Raw genomic sequence first — 19,631 nt, 5'->3', positions numbered from 1 at the left:
CTGTAGTACACCGCCTCACTGCTGTACATGCTGGGGACGCAACGCACGCAAGTGGACGCAACGTTTTGTTTTTGAGATCGATCGCAGTTAAAAATTTCGATCGCAGTTACAAATTTCGATCGCAGTTTAAAATTTCGAAAAATTCCCTAATTTTTTTTAGCGTTGCCAGACATTTTCGACCAAAAAGGGCATTTTATTTTATTTTTCCCGAAAAAGGGCGAAATTCTTTTTTTCTCCGAAAATAGCAAAATAATTTTTTTGCGCGCAAAAAAGCCGTTTTATGTGAAAAAATATTTTTTATTTTTTCACATAAAAATCCGATGTGCACTTATAGGCCTTTAGCATGTTGTCCACGATTCAGCATACTGTTCAGCTCTATGGTTCCCAAGAAAGTTCTTCACAACCAACACAAATGCTTCCCATGCTGCAAACTCAAGTGGGTTCAGTTTATTTTTGAACTCGGCATCACGTATCAGTTCTCGGATCTGGGGTCCAACGAAAATGCCTGCTTTAAGTTTAGCATCAGTTTTCTCTGCGCCAAACTTCTCTTTGAGATATTGAAGCCATTACCGTCGTGATCCAATGCCTTTACAACGTTTTTCAGAAGGCCAAGTTTGATGTGAAGCGGTGGAAGGAAGACTTTTTGTGGGTCTACCAATGGCTTATGATGCACATTGTACCTGCCAACTATGTGTTCATGCCTTCCAGGCCGGTCTTTTACAACATAATGATTGCCGTCAACATAATGATTGCGTCCATAGGCACAAGAAGCACATGTATTTTGTGTACTCCAGCTGCAGTCATATGGGGGCCGGCTTCAGAGCAGACTTACAATATGGATATACGGTTTTTGACTTGTTTTTAGTTGAGAAACCAGCAATATTTGTCATACAAAAGCAGCAGTCAGAGTGATTATTCGTTGGCTCACGCCATATCATTGGCACAGCAAAAGGTATTCCCTTCCTTTTTCCACTCAACCACTGGGTAAGCCCCGAGTTACACATGGTGCAGCACACATGAGGTGCCCAGCTCTCGTCTTGGTCCCCAACTTTACATTCAAAATAATACTTGTAAGCAGCTTTCACCCTCTTGGTAAGGTTCTTGCACTGGCTACTGGAGTGTATTTCCCACAGATATAACAAAAGTTAACAGGGTGATTCACACAGCCTCGCCTGTTCATGATGCCTGTAGTAACATATACCTAACCTGAAAAGATACAGAAATATATATTAGGTTATAACCTGAAAATATATAGATACTATTAGCATGACATGAATTCCAAACTCGATACATTCTTAAAACATATACATTGCATTTAAACATTTTCGTATCAAGATATTAACTCCTCTCAGCACGGAAGCGGCACGCAAAATTGTAATGCTGCGTGGAAATCTTTACTTAAAATTTCGTAGCTTGGTCAGTTTTCATGCATTTTTTATAATTTAAAGTGCATTCTAAAGCTCTTTTTATCAGAAATAATATTCTATAACAGTTGTATTGCTATAATTGAAACAAAGAATACAAAAAATAATAATTTATGATCACTCAAAATCACCCACCAGGGCAAGCTACTGTAATTGGACCATATGTATAACTTAAAGTCCTGACGTGCTGAGAAAATTCTGACTTCAGATTCAGAATCAGCATACTCAATTTAGTCGAGAACATATGTTTCTACCCTAGCAGCAAAATCTTTGTTGTCCAGTGTAATGATCAAACGTACACACATACGTACATGCCGATAATTCCCTTGTTGTAATACTGTACAGTTAGAAATACTCCCTCCCTCCCGCTGACCGGCTTAAAGAGCGAACCACACACTCTCGGGGAACTGACCCTGGGTACCAACAACCCACAACACAGAATCTTGTTTCTCACAGACTGAGAGTCCTTTAGGTGCTTTTTTGCAAACTCCAAGCGGGCTTTCATGTGTCTTTCACTGAGGAGAGGCTTCCGTCTGGCCACTCTGCCATAAAGCCCAGATCGGTAGAGTGTTGCAGTGATGGTTGTCCTTCTGGAAGTTTCTCCCATCTCCACACAGGATCCCTGGAGCTCAACCTTTTGTCTTTTTTTTTTTTTTTTTTTTTGTATACTGAATCGAGGCTCGTGAAAGAGCTAACATTTATTTCACAAACAAATCAACCAGACAAACAAAATATACAAAAAGAGGGAGCGGAAGACAAGATGGGGAGAGAAGGGGAAGCACACAACCACAACATTTGAGAGCAGGGAGAAGTGTGGGAGGGAGAGGGCTTGGGGGCAGGAGGCATGGGAAGGGGAGGGGGGGGGGGGAAGAGGTATAAAACACAAGGGGACCGAAATTAGCAGGGGTAGAAAAGATCAAGGTTTTGGATGGGGGAGGATAAGAGATGGTGGTGAACAGCTGTTTTAAAGACCTGGAGGGTGGAGTGGGATTGAAGAGAGAGAGGGAGTTTGTTCCAGAGGCAGGAGAAAAGAGGAATGAAGGAGTGAAGGTGAGCAGAAAGTCTTGATTTTGGCAGTTTAACCATAAGAGGGTTGCAGGCAGATCTTGTGCGACCTGTAGGAATATTTGGGGGACAGAGCCCAGAGAGAGCTGGGGGGGCAAGGCCAAAGAGGAGTCGGTAGAAGACGGAAAGACCACCAACCTGCCTGCGGTGAGTGAGTGAAAGGCCCTTGGAGTTAGCTTCATCGCGGGAGATTCCAATGATTCTGAACGCTTTGGTTTCAACAGCGTGAAGACGAGCTAGGTGTGAGGCAGGAGCACCAGACCAGAGGGGAGAGCAGTATTCCATAGAGCTGCGGATGAAAGCCTTGTATGTGGTGAGGAGCTCAGGTGTGCCAAGGAAGGACTTCGCACGACAGAGGATGCCCAGTCGGCGACTGGCTTTGGAGGCCAGATTTGAAATGTGGTTTTCCCAGGAAAGATCATGGCAAATAGTGAGACCCAAAAGCTTGAGTGACAGAACTTCTTGGAGAAGATTATGCAGAAAGTGGATGGGAGGGTTTTCCAGTCTGTCTTTTCGGAGAGACATCGTAAGAGTGTGAGATTTATCAGGATTGAAAGACATGTTCCATTTGTTTGCCGTCTGTGATTTTGTCCAGGTCTGCAGAGAGTGAGGAGGCTGCAGACTGCCGATCTGAGGGATGAGGAATGGAGCGACAGAGAGTAGAGTCGTCAGCAAAGAGATAGAGAGGATTTTCAAGAGAGTCAGAGAGATCATTGATGAAGACCAGAAAAAGCACAGGGCCCAGAACACTACCTTGGGGAACTCCAGCCTGAACAGGAAGAGGAGATGAGAGAAACCCATTCAGGGCCACACGTTGACTACGACCAGAGAGGAAGTCCACCAGCCATGCGTGGATTTTCATGGATACCAAAGGAGGAGAGTTTGGTGAGCAGAGCAGGGTGCCAGACCGTATCGAAGGCACGTGAAATGTCAAGGGAGACGGCTCTAATTTCCTGTTTGGCGTTGAGGACCTCCATCCATTGTTGAGAAAGCAGAAGCAGCATGTCCAGAGTAGAGTGACCAGGTCTGAAACCAAATTGATGATCAGAGATCAAGCCATTGGAGAAGAGGAAAGATTTCATATCTGAAGCAATGATGGATTCCATGACTTTGCTGATAATTGGGAGAAGGCTGATTGATCTGTAGTTGCTGGGATCTGTTTTTGCACCTTTTTGTGCAAAGCGGTGATGTTGGCCGATTTCCAAGCAGATGGCGGAGACCTTGAGCAAAAGAGAGGGTGAAGAGAACAGAAAGAGGGAGTGAAAGAGCGGAAGAACATGATTTTAGGACCCGTGGGCTGATGCCGTCAGGACCAATGTACTGTACATTATCGGGTATTGAGTGTAGATTGATGAGGGTAAAAATGAATTTAAACGATTTCGGCATAAGGCTGCAACATAACAAAATGTGAAGAAAGTGAAGGGGACTGAATACTTTCTGAATGTACTGTACATACATACGCTACATGACCAAAAGCATGCGGACACCCCTTCTAATTAGTGGATTCGGCTATTTCAGCCACACCCATTGCAGACAGGTATATATAATCAAGCACACAGCCATGCAATCTCCATAGCCAAACAATGGCAGTAGAACGGGCCGTACGAAAGAACTCAGTGACTTTCAACGTGGCACCGTCATAGGATGCCACCTTTCCAACAAGTCAGTTCTTCAAATTTCTGCTCTACTGGAGCTGCCCCTGTCAACTGTAAGTGCTGTTATTGTGAAGTGGAAATGTCTAGGAGCAACAACAGCTCAGCCGCAAGGTGGTAGGCCACACTAGCTCACAGAAAAGGAGCGTCGAGTGCTGAAGCACGTAGTGCGTAAAAATCGTTTGTCCTCGGTTGCAACACTCACTGCCGAGTTCCAAACTGCCTCTGGAAGCAGCGTCAGCAAAACAACTGTTTGTCGGGAACTTCATGAAAGCAGGTTTCGATGGCCGAGCAGCCGCACACAGGCCTAAAATCATGCGCAATGTCAAGCGTCGGCTGGAGTGGTGTAAAGCTCGCCGCCATTGGACTCTGGAGCAGTGCAAACGCGTTCTCTGGAGTGATGAATCATGCTTCACCATCTGGCAGTCCGACGGAGGAATCTTGGGTTTGGCGGATGCCAGGAGAACGCTACCTACCCAAATGCAAAGTGACAACTGCAAAGTTTGGTGGAGAAGGAATAATGGTCTGGGGCTATTTTTCATGGTTTGGACTAGGCCCCTTAGTTCCAGTGAAGGGAAATCTTAACGCTGCAGCATACAATGACATTCTAGACGATTGTGTGCCTCCAACTTTGTGGCAACAGTTTGGGGAAGGCCCTTTCCTGTTTCAGCATGACAATGCCCCCGTGCACAAAGCGAAGTCCATAGAGAAATGGTTTGTCGAGATCGGTGTGTAAGAACTTGACTGGCCTGCACAGAGCCCTGACAAAAACTCCCAAAAAACACCTTTGCGATGAATTGTAACGCTGACTGAGTCAGACCTAATCGCCCAACATCAGTGCCCGACCTCACTAATGCTCTTGTGGCTGAATGGAAGCAAATCCCCGCAGCAATGTTCCAACATCTAGTGGAAAGCCTTCTCAGAAGAGTCGAGGCTGTTATATAACAGCAAAGGGGGGACCAACTCCATACTAATGATTTTGGAATGAGATGTGTGATGTTCGGGTGTCCACATACATTTGGTCATGCAGTGTACATACAGTCGTGGCCAAAACTATTGGTACCCTTGCAGTTTTTTCAAATAATACACCATTTATTCCAGAAAATTGTTGAAATTAAACAATATTTTGATATCCACATATGTATTTCTTTTGTTTGCAGTGGAACAAAACAAAAAAAAGCTGAAAAAAATTACTAAATCTTAGCTTATTCCACACAGAAATTCTAAAATGGCCCGGACAATATTATTGGCACCTTTTAGAAGTTGTTGGAAACAATTAGATTTCAAGCAGGTGATTCTCCTTTACTTTGGAAGTGAACTCACCTGTAGTGAGTTGCAGGTGCCTGCAATATAAAAATAACTCATTCAACCAGTTTGAATAGAGAAAAGGAGTCATTCTGCTGTTTTGTGTCACTGTGTGTACCGCAATGAGCATGGAGAAAAGAAAGAAAACCAGAGAATTGTCTGAGGAGGTCAGACACAAGATTGTAGCCAAGCATGGACAATCTCAAGGCTTTCAAGTCCATCTCCAGAGACCTTTATGTTCCTGTGTCCACCGCACACAATGTTATCAGGAAGTTTAAGGCCCAAGGCACTGTTGCCAACCTCAATGGAAGTGGCTGCAAGAAAAAAACTTGATCAAAGATTGCAGCGAAGGATTGTTCGAATGATGGAGAAAGCACCTTGATCAACTGCCAATCAGATTCAAGCTGACCTTCAGACACAAGGTACGACAGTTTCAGTTCGCACCATCCGTTGCTAACTTGATGAAAGGGGGTTCTGTCGTAGGAGACCCAGTACTGAGAGAGAGACAAAAGAAAGCCTGACTGGAGTTTGCCAAAACACACCTGAATAAGCTTGGAGAATGTCCTGTGGACAGATGAGACCAAATTAGAGCTTTTTGGTAAAGCACATAATCTCTATGTTTATAGAAAACAAAATGAAGACTTCAAAGAAAAGAACACCTTCCCTACAGTCAAACATGGAAGAGGTTCATTGATGTTTTGGGTTGATGTGCTGCCTCCGGCACTGGGTGCCTTGAATGTGTGCATGGCATCATGAAATCAGGAGATTACCAAGGCATTTTGAAGTGCAATGTTCAACCCAGTGTCAGAAAGCTGGGTCTCCATCGAAGGTCATGGGTCTTGCAGCAGGATAATGACCCCAACACACACTTCAAAAAGCACCCAGGAATGGTTCAAGACAAAACGCTGGAATGTTCTGAAAGGCCAGCAATGAGTCCAGATCTAAATCCCATTGAACACCTGTGGGGAGATCTGAAAACAGCAGTTGGGAGAAGGCACCCTTCAAATCTGGGAGAACTGGAGCAGTTTGCACAAGAAGAGTGGGCCAAGCTGCCAGTAGAGAGGTGAAGGAAGCTCATTCATGGCTATAGGAAGTGCTTGGCTGCAGTTATTTTGTCCATAACCTGTGCTACCACATATTAAGTCTGGTGTGTCAATAATTTTGTTGTCAATGCCATTTCTTTTTATTGTCCGATTTAAAAGGATATATCGAGTTGTGAATCAAAAACAACGGTTCTGTAATATCGACAGTGAAAAAAAGAATTGTGGAGACCAAATACTTCTGTCAATTTCAACTTATTTTTGGAGAAAATTGTGAGTTATTTTTTTAAAAGTGCAAGGGTGCCAATATTTTTGGCCACGACTGTACATACAGAGAATTGCCTTATTTTATATGGTGGAATCGTATTCCAGATGTGATGAACATTAATACCACAAACGTATTGCAAGGATGAATGAATGAATGAATGATCGTTTTAAGGCCATTTTCCCCACTGGATCGGGGGTTAGCCTTGCGGGCCCCATGACAATCATGGTTCCCTGTTTGAGGCAATGTTTTTATGGCCGGATGCCCTTCCTGACGCCAACCCTTGGTCGCCTCCTACGATGCGCAGGGATACGGTGTACCTATTCTAAATCGGGGTACACACCGTATTGAAGGATAGCAAGTTATATTATAGTGCTGATGATTTTTATTGCAGTTCTCGTGATGGAAATGAATGTAGAAGGAAGTAGAGGACGGGGAAGACCGAGAAAGACTTGGCTAAAGATGGTGGAAGAAGAAATGCGGGCAATAGACACAGGGCCATAGGGTGGATATCTATTTTTTTTTTTTGATTTCATGACCTGAACCTAGGGATTTGGCAAGAAGGGTGTGGGATGAAGCCTTATGACCTCCAAAACATCTTGTTTTTTTTTCACAAGCGATATCGTGGTACGTTACCGAGAACCGCTGCCCCAAAACACCAGTATACACCAATTGTATGTTACATTTGAAATACCCATTTACACAGTAAAAAAACAACACAAACTATATGATGTCATGTTCACATTGGTCTTGGCAGCAATATTTATTAATTCAGACCCCCAAAAGTAGTAAAAATGTTGTTTTAACGACTTGGTAAAATAACATGCTGTTGATGCATTTATCAGAAAGTCATGTTTTTGGACCTTAAAACCTGCATAATTTTAAATTTTTGTACAATATTTGTGATTGGTGTTGCTACTACGATCCATGGTGGTTTACCAATGCTATTTTGAAACTGTTAATAGGTCCAATAAGTGTGTAAGGGGTGATATTTTAACCCATCAAAGACAATTACGTGGCGTACAAGTGAACCAGTGCGCATTGACGTCATGATAAACTCGAGATGGGCTAGAGAAGCTCCACCGTCTCAATGTATGAACTCCAGAAGCGAAATGTTGGTTTGGTGTCACTTGCTTCTAAGAATTTGTCAAAGGAGGTTTTGAAGTCTTTGAACTTGTCACTGTTGAGAATGACATGGTAGTTTGGATGTGGGAAAGCTTCAGCTAAGTTTGACAAAAGTTCCTTCACTCTACCCGCTTCATGTTCTGGAATAGATTCAAAATATGCATCCAGGAGCATCTGCTGCATCGCGTCTGACATCAGCTTATGGGCTCGAACTGCCCTGTTGTAATGCTTGCTGCTGAACACTCCATTCACAGACCCCACTGCAACAATCTCTGACTCAACCAGGATGTCTTGGAGACCACCATCTCGAAATCTCTTTCCAATACAGCCAAGAAAGGACATTGCAGTGTGGAATGCCCCAAGTCGAATTACCAGTCTCTTCATGAACTGTGCATTCTTCCATCTAATGAGCTGTGCCTTGCAATAGATGGCTTGGTCAACGACAATGACGACTGCTTCCAACTGTAACTTGTCGGCGATCTGAACACTTCTCTGCAGTATTGTTAGTACCGTATTCATTTCAGTCGGAGTGGCATCAATGACAGGGAGATACCCTATCACGCTCTTTGGTGGAACTTCAACACAAGACAGTAGCTGGTTGAATCCTGTCCAAGATGGCAGAGTCCCGTCAATGTTGTACTTGGTGATGTGGTATGCTAGGTCTATCGTCTTAGGGTGCTGGAGTAATGGGAAGTACGTTGCTCGATCCAATGGAACGCTGGTTGCGAATGGAGCGGGTCCTTCGTTTTTCCCTCCATAATATGTGGCAAGGTTCACTGAATCACTGCAGGTGGCTGCATCGATCTCTCCCGCGTCCTCTTAACTGTAGTGACTGGTGCTGGTTGTACTACTTCATGGGATTGACTTGGTCGCTGTATTATAATCCCATTGGTATTGTGCGTTGTTCCACGCCCAGACAATGTCTCCTCCCTGAAGTCATTATTGTCCCATACGAGTGTGACATGCTTGCCCGCCTGAATGATTGATGGAAGAGCATCCTCTCCACGATGTAGTTCTTTGTTAGCCAGTGCAGTGTCATGATTTAAGACAGAGTTTGAGACGCAGTAACCAAACCCGTTCAGTAGGCTGATTAATTGGGCTGAACCTGAGAGATGACGTACTGTCATTGCAAGTGACAAATGTTTGGGCATCTGTTTCCTTCCCTTTGATTGGAGGTATATGATGTCCTGTGCAATTGTGAGAATTCTTCTATGTATTGTAGATTCTATCTTTACAAACTCATCAGAATCAGGTTCGTCTGACACTCCCACCATCCATGCAATAAAGTTATAGAGACAGGCAGGTACAATTGCTTCTGCGGCATTTGTTGTCAGGTGCTCAGAGGTTGGGGGCCATGGCATATTTGGCTTGATCTCATCTATTGCATTTCTCAATTGTAGCGCAGTGAAGTAGTGTTCTCTAAGGTTATTCTCAGTATACCCAGGTTGCTTTGGTGGGGTTGGTTCAGAGTCGGATGTTTGTTCTGTCTCTGTTGTGTCATCACCTGAACCATGCATGGTTTCTTGCAACACTTTCTTTTCTTCAACCAGCACTTCAGTGGAGATGTCATTAACATACACAAGGTGTCCTTGGCAGCGCATATACGGGGTTAGAAAGCATAGTTGTGGAAATGTTTTCATCAGTCTTGTCTTGAGAAAGCCACTTTTGTAGTTTGATTCTATTCCGTGTGTTGCTTTGATTTGTTTCATGAACATGTCATTAAGTCGTTTCAGTCTGTAGATTTCCTTGTTGTCTATTATAAGATCCTTGACTGTTGCACAAAATAATGTGTATGCTTCTGAGTAGTTGGAGTCTCCTTGTTGCTCTGCATTAGGTGTTGTTGCTAGCTTGCCTAAATACCGGGTATACTCCTTGTAGCAGCGACCATGGTATTTTACCTCTATCGCAACACAATCGCGGTCTTGAATTTGAAGCAGCAGGTTTGTATTGTTGTTGTCTTTAGCAGCTTGCTGCAGTCTTGGTGCCTCAATTGTTGAGCACCTTGTTAGAGGCTCTTTTCTTCGGCCCCTTTTGCCTGTATTGATTGTTCTCTCTTTCTGACAAAGGATGCATATATTAGGCAACACATATTGGGATCTGGCTGAACATTTGGGCTTGCCTAAGCTGGAGCGTAGAGCACGTTTCTTGACTGGTTGTGGGCCTTTATGCACCTTGTCAATGTTGACGTTGATGTCATTGCATGTTGAAGCTGCAATAAATACACATAAAAGAAAACAATTAAAATTATGTGAGTTTAAAATGTCTAGACCTCAAGTCATGGTTAGCCCGACTAGATTCCCTCCCCCCCCCCCCCCCCTTCCTCAGACTTCCTTTTAAAAATGTATTTGTTTCACCTCGGCCCTACCTCCTTGCATAAATATTGGACAGTTCCTTCAATTCAAAATCGTTCGACTACACACAAAATCATTTTACATATACCTCACAAAAAAAAAAATCAAACTAAGTTTTGAAGCATTGTCATGATTTATTATTGAAGTTATTCAACCTACCAGTATTGGCTGCATTTTCTTCTCTCTTTTTCATGCTGCTTTGCACCCTGCTCACTCGTTGTTTATCGGTAAATCGTGAATAACACACTTGATGAAACGCTGCATCATGCGGTATAGCTATAGCAGGTATTGTTACCATACTGTTGCCACGTTCGCCGAATTCGTCAGCGTGGTTCTTCACGAAATTTCTCGCAATTTCAGCTTGATCACCTTCTAAATTCTGCCACGTAAGAACAAATTGCAAATATCGCGGCCATGTTATATCACTAAAAGGTAATAAACTTGATCTTTTGGCCGGAGAAATGCACATATAACAGCGTTTCTCGCTCCCACCCTCATCACCGTCGCTGCTACTGGAGGCCGCCATTTTGTTTACTCGCAGCCGGAAGCCCAGACATCGTTCGTAGCGCGAATAAGCGCGATCCTCATTGGTCAATACATCGAAATGCGTTCGAGGCTAAACGGAGATTTTGGAAATAAAATTATACATTTCAACATTATATTACAGACTAACGTACCAGAATCTGACTTGTGAAAAGTCATGAACATTATTTCTTAATTTTTTCTATATTATCATGCCAATTTGATGCCCACCCGATTTTCAGGTCACGAAATGAAATGAAAAATTGGAACACCTGGCAGTCTACAAGGGGGTTAACAAGGAAAGATGCAGAAAATAGGGCAAAATGGAGAAGATTGTCATGGGGAACGCAAGGTTAACCCCCGCTCTCGCAGGGAAAATGGCCTTAAAATGCATGTTTTTCTCATTACAGGTAACCAGACTCGATGACATTGTGGTTAGAGCATCCACACCGAGTCTGACAGTTCGGAGGTTTGACTCCGAGCACGGCAGAGCCATACCAAAGACTTTGAAAATGGTATGGGCTGCTTCCTCGCTAGATGCTCAGCATTTAAAAGAGAGAGCACGAATAAACCTCAAGGGTTGGCATCTTATTGGGGTCGAGGGAAGATTTCCCCTCAATTGCCCAATTTATGGTGGAGATAAAAAGTACGTCACAAGATGGCATTGCTATGCTGACACCCAGAGTGCAGAGTGCAGCAGGAAATTGTGTCACTTCCTCTTCCTCTTCCTCCTCCCCCTCGCCCTCCCCCTTAGCCCCCCCCCCCTAAGTCACCGGCTGTGTTTACCTGAAGCCAAGTTCGGTGTTGCCACAAATCTCTGACTGCATCCCTTTGCGTCATTTGCGTAACAACTTGTCTACGATTCTAAACCCTGATAGAAAATAAAAGAGGTGGGCAAATTGTTTTATCCGAGGCTAAGCCCACAAATAATAAAACAACCGAATGGATTTTCAGGGCCTGTTCAGCAACAGTGCATCCAGGCCACCTCACACAGCTCGATGGCATGTCAGTTAAGTGCATTTGATTAAAAACATTGGTGTGCATTGTTAACTGCCCAAAATTGATGAGTTGGTACAGTGAACACCAGAAAATGAGAGGAATAGAGAGAGGGAGGAAATGGAGGGAATTAAAAAAGCATCTTAATGTGAAGTGTTAATGGCAAAGTTGGTACAAAACTCACTAAAAGGCATCATTGGTGGCCTGTGAAACCAAGCGACGAATGTTCGTGTCGACAGGGAACCACTTAGCAACGATCTGCGGTTTAATGACCACAGTGCGTCTATTTTCAGTTACTGGCATCTTGTCCACAGATACTGCTCGCTTCTTCCCAGGGCGTCCCTTCACCTCGGTCTTCCTCCTCCCTCCTTGTGTCGTGACTCCATTTGGCAGAGGGTCGTGTTCTGAAATCAAGATTGATAAAGAAGCAAGGATGAATAAGGATACAAGAGAAAAATTTCTTACCGAAGATTAAAACAGCCATCAACTAGAACGGCACTCAGTGAAGAGTATACCTCCGCCTGGTTGGCCATATCACTCATTGGTGAAGAATCGCTCAAACATTATACCAGCTGGATCCGGATCTTCACCAAAATTGAATCGATTCTTCCTTGTCACACACACCACCTGTCCAACTAGTTTCGTCCAAATCAATCCATAACTTTTTGAGATATCATGCTATGTATCGTTTTTGGCCCTATTCCCAATGGTGAAGAATCACTTTAAAATTAAATAATTCTCATATCCGAATCCATATTCAGATCTTCACCAAAATCGAAGTGAATCGTCCTTGTCAGACACCCAACCCCGTCCACTAAGTTTCGTCCAAATCTGTCCACAACTTTTGGAGATATCCTGCTATGTATCGTTTTTGGCCCTGTCTCCCAATGGTGAAGAATCACTTTTTAAATTCTAGTAGCTGGGTCCGAATCCGGATCTTCACCAAAATCTAATCATTTCGTCCTTGTCACATACGCTACATCACTGCCAACTTTCGTCCGAATCCGTCCACAACCTTTTGAGATATTTTGTTCACAAATGGACAAACAGACAGGGGTGAAAACATAACTTCCATCCACCTTTGGTGGCGGAGGTAATAATTCATTTTACTCATTCAGATGTTATCTCTTTGTGCTCCTTTATGAACACCTTCAGGGTTTCTCGGTGTGTTCCTTGCCCGACTGCTCCTCCTCACCACCTCTTCAGTGGACTGGGCTGTCACATTACGTCGTCCACTTCTTCTGGGAATCTCAGCCTCTGTATTGAAATAAACATAAATCCCCTTCCATTTGATCCATTAAATCCTCCTCCATTGGAAATAAAAATAGTAACACCAAAACTTTGTTACAGGTATGCAAGCTAACTTTCAGAAAACCAGACAGTTGGACCAGTCAGTAAGACAAGAGTTTTCCTGGGCACACAGAGTGCTTACACATGAAACAAATAAACCTGCAACTTGAACGCAACATTGGAATAAACTCGCATCAGACAAATAACATACATTGAAGACTCCTTCCCAGTTTTGAAGACCTCAGCCTGTCATTTTGGGTCGATAACGACGATGGAACACAGAGAAATGCGCACCTCATGATGCGTTTGTCATATTAAAATACACCCAAGCCACAGCCTCTCTTGGTATCTTCTGTGCACCAATGGTGAATATGTTGTGGCAATCACACAAAATTGCACCACAAGATCCCCAAAACATTACCACCAAAAGGGAGAACAAATCATGACTATCTATTGAAAGCCAAAATCCACACCTCAAACGTGCCTGTGTTCGACTGCAGCACCAAATGGTGTGTTGGTAACCCCTCACTGATGAAGAAAGCCATTCTCATGATCCATGACTGACTGATGTACCATACTCTGTTACAGAGGCGTTGGTTCTGCTGAAGCAGTTTACACTGGTCAACAGCCAAATTGGTTCTGACTTATTTTCAACCGTTTCTAATTTGGTGCCCATGAATCCGAATCTGACCTTAAAATTTCGCTATCACGTAACCTTGACGTAGTACATCATAAGTGTGGAAAAAAAACTTGAGCATGGGAATTTCTTGATTAAGTCTCAATAAGTCTATTTATTGTCACAAAAATTAATATGAACTTAAAATTTATATTTATATCACATAAAAAAATGTAAATCTCCAAAAATAATATGAACTTTATAAAATATCACAAAAAATAATATGAACTTTAAGTTTTTATTTACATCACATTAAAAGTGCTTCTGAACTTTACTTTTGCGTTTGTAGGAGCAATCATTTTCACGCTGTAAAGTCCAACAGTAGTCGCCCATCATGTTTGGATTGAATCGGCCTTGATATCGAGTCTCCATGATGGCAATTTCCTGGTGAAACCTTTCTCCATGTTCATCACTGACATCGCCAAGATTTTGTGGAAAGAAGTCCAGATGAGAATGGAAGAAATGTATCTTGAGTGACATTCGAGCACCGAGCGCCTGGTAACTCTTCAACTTCATGTCCACAAGCTCTTCATAATTTGGTGCTCGAAAATTTCCAAGGTAATTGTTAGCAAGAGCCACAAAGCTATCCCAAGCAACGCTTTCCAGCTCAGATAGTCTCGTTACAAAGTCCTGATTAGTGAGTACAAGACGAATTTGAGGACCATTGAAAACACCCACCTTTACTTTGGCCTCAGATACAATGGCTTGGAACTTCATTAGTAAGTAGTGGAAGCCAGCACCATCTTGATCCATGGCCTTCACAAAGTTCTTCATCAAACCATGTTTCATTTGAAGTGGTGGTAAGAATACCTTCTCAGGGTCAACAAGAGGTTTGTGAATTTCAAATCAAGTGGTATTCCTATGGTATACTGGTTCTCAGAAACTGGATGTGCTAGTGAAAATTGGATATCATAATCGAAATCTGTAGCTTCATGTTGGTTAGAATCACCGCAAAATATACTAGAACCATAAAATTTTCAAATTTTTGTTGACCAGTGTTATTGGCTGAGGATCATGCTGGGCGGTTTGCCATCCCTCTCCCAGCAGTAGTTAAGGCAGAAATTTAGAATTTGCTCGTGATGCCAGCGATAGCTCGCCCACTCTTCAGGAAGAACAACATGGGATATTTAACCTCAAATATTTAACCTTTTGACCTCAAAATAGTTGGTTTCCCAATTTACTGACTCAATATACAAATGCTGTTCAATTTTCAAGTCAATCGGATGAAAAATGGCAATTTTAGAAATTCGACCTCCAGATGACCTTTGACCTCAAAATCAATAGGCTTCTCAAATGTGACGACCTGTACAACTTGGTGAAGTTTCATGACTGGTTTAGAATTGTGACCTGTAGGCGAGTGACAAACAAACAAACAAACAAACAAGCAACACGTCTTGCATAGCACAATACTTGCGAAATCCCTAAAATAGGTTGTTGGCCTATGATGACCTCAAAAATAATCGGTGGTTGAATTCAGCGACCTGGAATGCAAATCCTCTTAAAATTTCAAGTCAATCAGATGAAAATTGAGGATTTTAGAAATTTGAAAAAAGTGGAAATGAACTCACCTATGGTGACTGGTGAGTTGCAGGTGCCTGCAATATAAAAATCCCTCATTCAATCAGTTTAAATATAGAAAAGGAGTCATTCTGCTGTTTTGTGTCACTGTGTGTACCGCAATGAGCATGGAGAAAAGAAAGAAAACCAGATAATTGTCTGAGGAGGTCAGACAAGATTGTAGCCAAGCATGGACAATCTCAAGGCAACAAGTCCATCTCCAGAGACCTTGATGTTCCTGTGTCCAACGTATGCAATGTTATCAGGAAGTTTAAGGCCCATGGCAATGTCCTCATAGAGGCCCAACGTTGCCTCCCTGAACATGGCCGCTAGAGAAAACCTGATCGAAGATTGCAGCGAAGGATTGTTTGAATGGTGGAGAAAGCACCTCGATCAACTCCCAAACAGATTTTAGCTGACCTTCAGACACAAGGTACGACAGTTTCAACTTGCACCATCCATCGCCAACTCAATGAAAGGGGGGTTCCATGGTAAGAGACCCAGGAGGACCCCACTGCTGAGAGAGAGACATAAAAAAGCCTGACTGGACTTTTCCAAAACATATCTGAACAAGCCAAAATCCTTCTGGGAGAATGTCCTGTGGACAGATGAGACCAAATTAGAGCTTTTTGATAAAGCACATCATCTCCATGTTTACAGAAAACAAAATGAAGCATCAAAGAAAAGAACACCTTCCCTACAGTCAAACATGGAGGAGGTTCAGTGATGTTGTGGGGTTGCTGTGCTGTTTCTGGCACTGGGTGCCTTGAATGTGTGCATGGCATCATTAAATCAGGAGATTACCAAGGCATTTTGGAGCACAATGTTCAACCCAGTGTCAGAAATCTGGGTCTCCATCGAAGGTCATGGGTCTTGCAACAGGACAATGACCCCAAACACACTTCAAAAAGCACCCAGGAATGGTTCAAGACAAAACTCTGGACTGTTCTGAAGTGACCAGCAATGATTCCAGATCTATATCCCATTGAACACCTGTGGGGAGATCTGAAAACAGCAGTTGGGAGAAGGCACCCTTCAAATCTGGGAGAACTGGAGCAGTTTGCTCAAGAAAAGTGGGCCAAGCTGCCAGTAGAGAGGTGTACGAAGCTCATTCATGGCTATAGTTATTTTGACTGCAGTTATTTTGTCCAAAGACTGCTACCAAATGTTAAGTCTTGGGTGTCAAGAATTTAGTCAGTGCCATTTCTTTTTATTTTCTGATTTAAAAGGATATATTAAGTTCTGAATCAAAAACAAAGGTTCTGTGATATTAACAAACCCTGGTGTTGGGCTAGCGGCTAGGGTGCCTGCTTAGGATCCTGGGTTCGAATCCCGGTCGATCGCTGAATTAACGCCAGGGGGGTTGACTCAGCCTGTCATCCTTCCGAGGTCGGCTAATTGAGTACCAGTTCACTGGTAATTCCCTGCTTGTCGTAAAAGGCGACAAAAAGGGTTGGCGGCAGGAAGGGCATCCGGCCGTAAAACATTGCTTCAAAAAGGGGACCAAAAAAAACAACAACAACCACGGTCCCCGAAAAAGGCCAACCCCCGCTTTACGGGGGAAAATGGCCTCTGAAGGTGGTTTTTTTTTTTTGTGATATTAACAGTGAATTAAAAATTTGTGGAGACCAAATACTTTTGACAATTTGAGCTTATTTTTAGAGAAAATTGTGAGTTATTTGAAAAAAGTGCAAGGGTGGCAATATTTTTGGCCATGGTTGTATGCTTGAAAAATCTTCGATTTTGCAAGTGACAATCAGACAGACAGACAGAATAACAAACGCAACTGACTAATACACTTGAAAAATCTTCGATTTTGCAAGTGACAATCAGACAGACAGAATAACAAACGCAACTGACTAATACACTTGAAAAATCTTCGATTTTGCAAGTAAAAATATGCACAAGCATCGATGTTCATTCTGTATGCCATGTAAGATAATGTGTACTGTTAGATCGACCTCGTTATGAATACTACAAATCCAACTACTACATACAAATACCAAGATGGTATATTTCAGCTGTTTCACTATTTCAGCAGCTGAACTGCTGAAACATGGAATTGGATCAGCTAAATGGTGTGGTTTATGTAAAGAGGGTAAAGTCATAGAGGCCCAACGTTGCAGGTGACAAAAGGTTAATAGGGTAACCAGGGCACTGCAAAGGTTTGGGGCAACGCACAGGTGTGACGAACCACACCTGTATTTAATAGACTTTCTTCAAGGGGATCGGCACAGTAATGCATGTGGAAAACGAGGGGATCGGTACAGTATCGTGCATGAAAGACAAGGGAATTGGTATGGTTCAGTGCATGAAGATAACGAGTTCTGTATTGCACAGTGTATGGAAGACAAGGGCATCAGTAAGGCAGAGTGTGTGGAAGACAAGGGCATCAGTAAGGCAGAGTGTGTGGAAGACAAGGGCATCAGTAAGGCAGAGTGTGTGGAAGACAAGGGCATCAGTAAGGCAGAGTGTGTGGAAGACAAGGGCATCAGTAAGGCAGAGTGTGTGGAAGACAAGGGCATCAGTAAGGCAGAGTGTGTGGAAGACAAGGGCATCAGTAAGGCAGAGTGTGTGGAAGACAAGGGAAGTGGCACAGTACAGTGTGTGAAAAATAATGGGAGTGGTACAGTACAGTGCATTGAAGATAAGAGTGGTATGGTACAATGTGTGGAAAATAAGGTAAGTTGTACAGTACAGTACATGGAAGATTATGGGAGTGGTACAATACATGGAAGATTAGGAGTGGTACAGTACAGTACATGGAAGATTAGGAGAGGGGTACAGTACCGTACATGGAAGATTAGGGGAGTGGTACAGTACAGCGTATGAAAGATAATGGGAGTGGTATAGTACAGTGCATTGAAGACAAGAGTGGTATGGTACAATGTGTGGAAGACAAGGGAAGTTGTACAGCACAGAGCATGGAAGATTAGGGGAGTCATACAGTACAATGAAGATAAGGGAAGTGGTAGAGTAGTGTGTGGAAAGTAAGGGGAGTGGTACAGTGCATGAAGATAAGGGGAGTGGTACAGTACAGAGTATGGAAGATAAGGCGTGTGGTACAGTACCAGGCTGACCAGGTGTTCTGTATTTTATGCGATTGTCCTGTTTTTTACTCAAATGTCCCGCGTCCCGTTTCAAACCTTCCCTGGACGCCATTTGTCCCGTATTTTTCGTCCTCCAAACAATATTTGAAAAGAAAAACGAAAGGCAGCATGCAGCATTGTAATGGGTTCTAAAGGGTAATTGTAATGGGTTCTAAGGGTAATTGCCTGAGCGTCCCATATTTTTTTCCTTGGACCTGGTCACCCTGTACAATACAGTACAGTATATGGAAGATTAGGAGAGTGGTACAGTAAAATGCATGGAAGATAAGAACTGTACAGTACCGTATCGGTTGCCGTACAGTACCGTATCGGTTGCCGTACAGTACTGTATCGGTTGCCTTACAGTTACATTTACAATTACAAGGAGCTGCAAATGCAATGCACGAGACCATTAGGCCCCAAAACGCCTGCGCTATGATTGCCAACCTATGGTTGTTTGTCCGTGCTCTATCCTTTTTAAATGCTGAGCATCAATCAAGGGAGCAGCACGCACCATTTTGAATTTCTGACAGTCGGTGCTTGAACCGCCGACTTCCCAAACTCAGTGTCAGAGAGGCTACTCTATTTATAGTAATAGTATTCAAACCATGACATCACCGACTCCGGTTTTAAATGAAAGTCGCCAGATGAAAATAATTCCACTACTTACCATCATCCTGTGAAGCTGAAGTTCTTTTACGACGTCGTGGTTTTGCCATTGGAAAAGAAACAACTGTGAACTGTGAAATGAAACAACAGGAACATCACAACTCAAACTCCCGCCTGCCGTTTCTTCTTCTTCCTCCTCCTCCTCATCATCATAATCTTCTTCTTCGTCTTTTGCCTCCGGTTTTAATGGCGTTTTCAGAGCGAGGTTCTATATACGCCACGCACCAAAACACTTCGCTGAAGCAAACAAGTACGGGGGACTTTGTATTGATTGCCCGGTTTATTTATAAATTTTAAACCTGATTGGCCGAATCGAAGGTACTTTTGCGCAATCGGGAAAGTGTAGAAGAATTGGATAAACATGTCCATTATTTACGTATTCATAAGCCTTCAGCCACTCAGGCTCATAAGTAAACTCTCCTGGTGACATGCCGTTCCCGTGCCTCAAGTAGTAGTTTCATCACATATTCAGACCATTCTTTGCCTTCGACGCGACATCGGTTCAGGGGCGGATCCAGGGGGGGGGGTGCAGGGGGTGCGCACTCCCCCCTTCGATCCAGGATGAGGGTGCAGGCGGTGCGAAACTGCTGAACTGTTGGACCAGG

At 43.2% G+C, this 19,631-nt stretch overlaps 1 protein-coding gene across 4 annotated transcripts in view; it reads right to left on the bottom strand.

The window, feature by feature from the left end:
• LOC137425259 (uncharacterized) overlaps positions 1 to 19,270 on the bottom strand; it is a 46,907-nt gene extending 27,637 nt beyond the window's left edge. For 3 of the 4 annotated variants that reach the window (XM_078776466.1, XM_078776467.1, XM_068113499.2), the window contains exons 1-3: positions 19,028 to 19,270; positions 12,895 to 13,002; positions 11,930 to 12,149 (exon numbers count right to left, since the gene is read on the bottom strand). In XM_078776466.1, coding sequence (XP_078632592.1) covers positions 11,930 to 12,149; positions 12,895 to 13,002; positions 19,028 to 19,076 — 377 coding nt within the window. In that variant the 5' untranslated portion in view covers positions 19,077 to 19,270. Of the gene's footprint in view, positions 1 to 7,297; positions 10,086 to 11,929; positions 12,150 to 12,824; positions 13,003 to 19,027 lie in introns of those variants that run through there. The other variant, XM_078776465.1, reaches the window with a different exon arrangement.
• Positions 19,271 to 19,631: the final 361 nt, after the last annotated feature.

This window comes from Myxine glutinosa, chromosome 4 (assembly GCF_964187855.1).
Source record: "Myxine glutinosa chromosome 4, kmMyxGlut1.1, whole genome shotgun sequence".
Lineage (NCBI taxonomy): Eukaryota > Metazoa > Chordata > Myxini > Myxiniformes > Myxinidae > Myxine > Myxine glutinosa.
The sequence above is the reverse complement of the archived record's forward strand: the minus strand, read 5'-3'. Positions and strand labels throughout refer to the sequence as shown.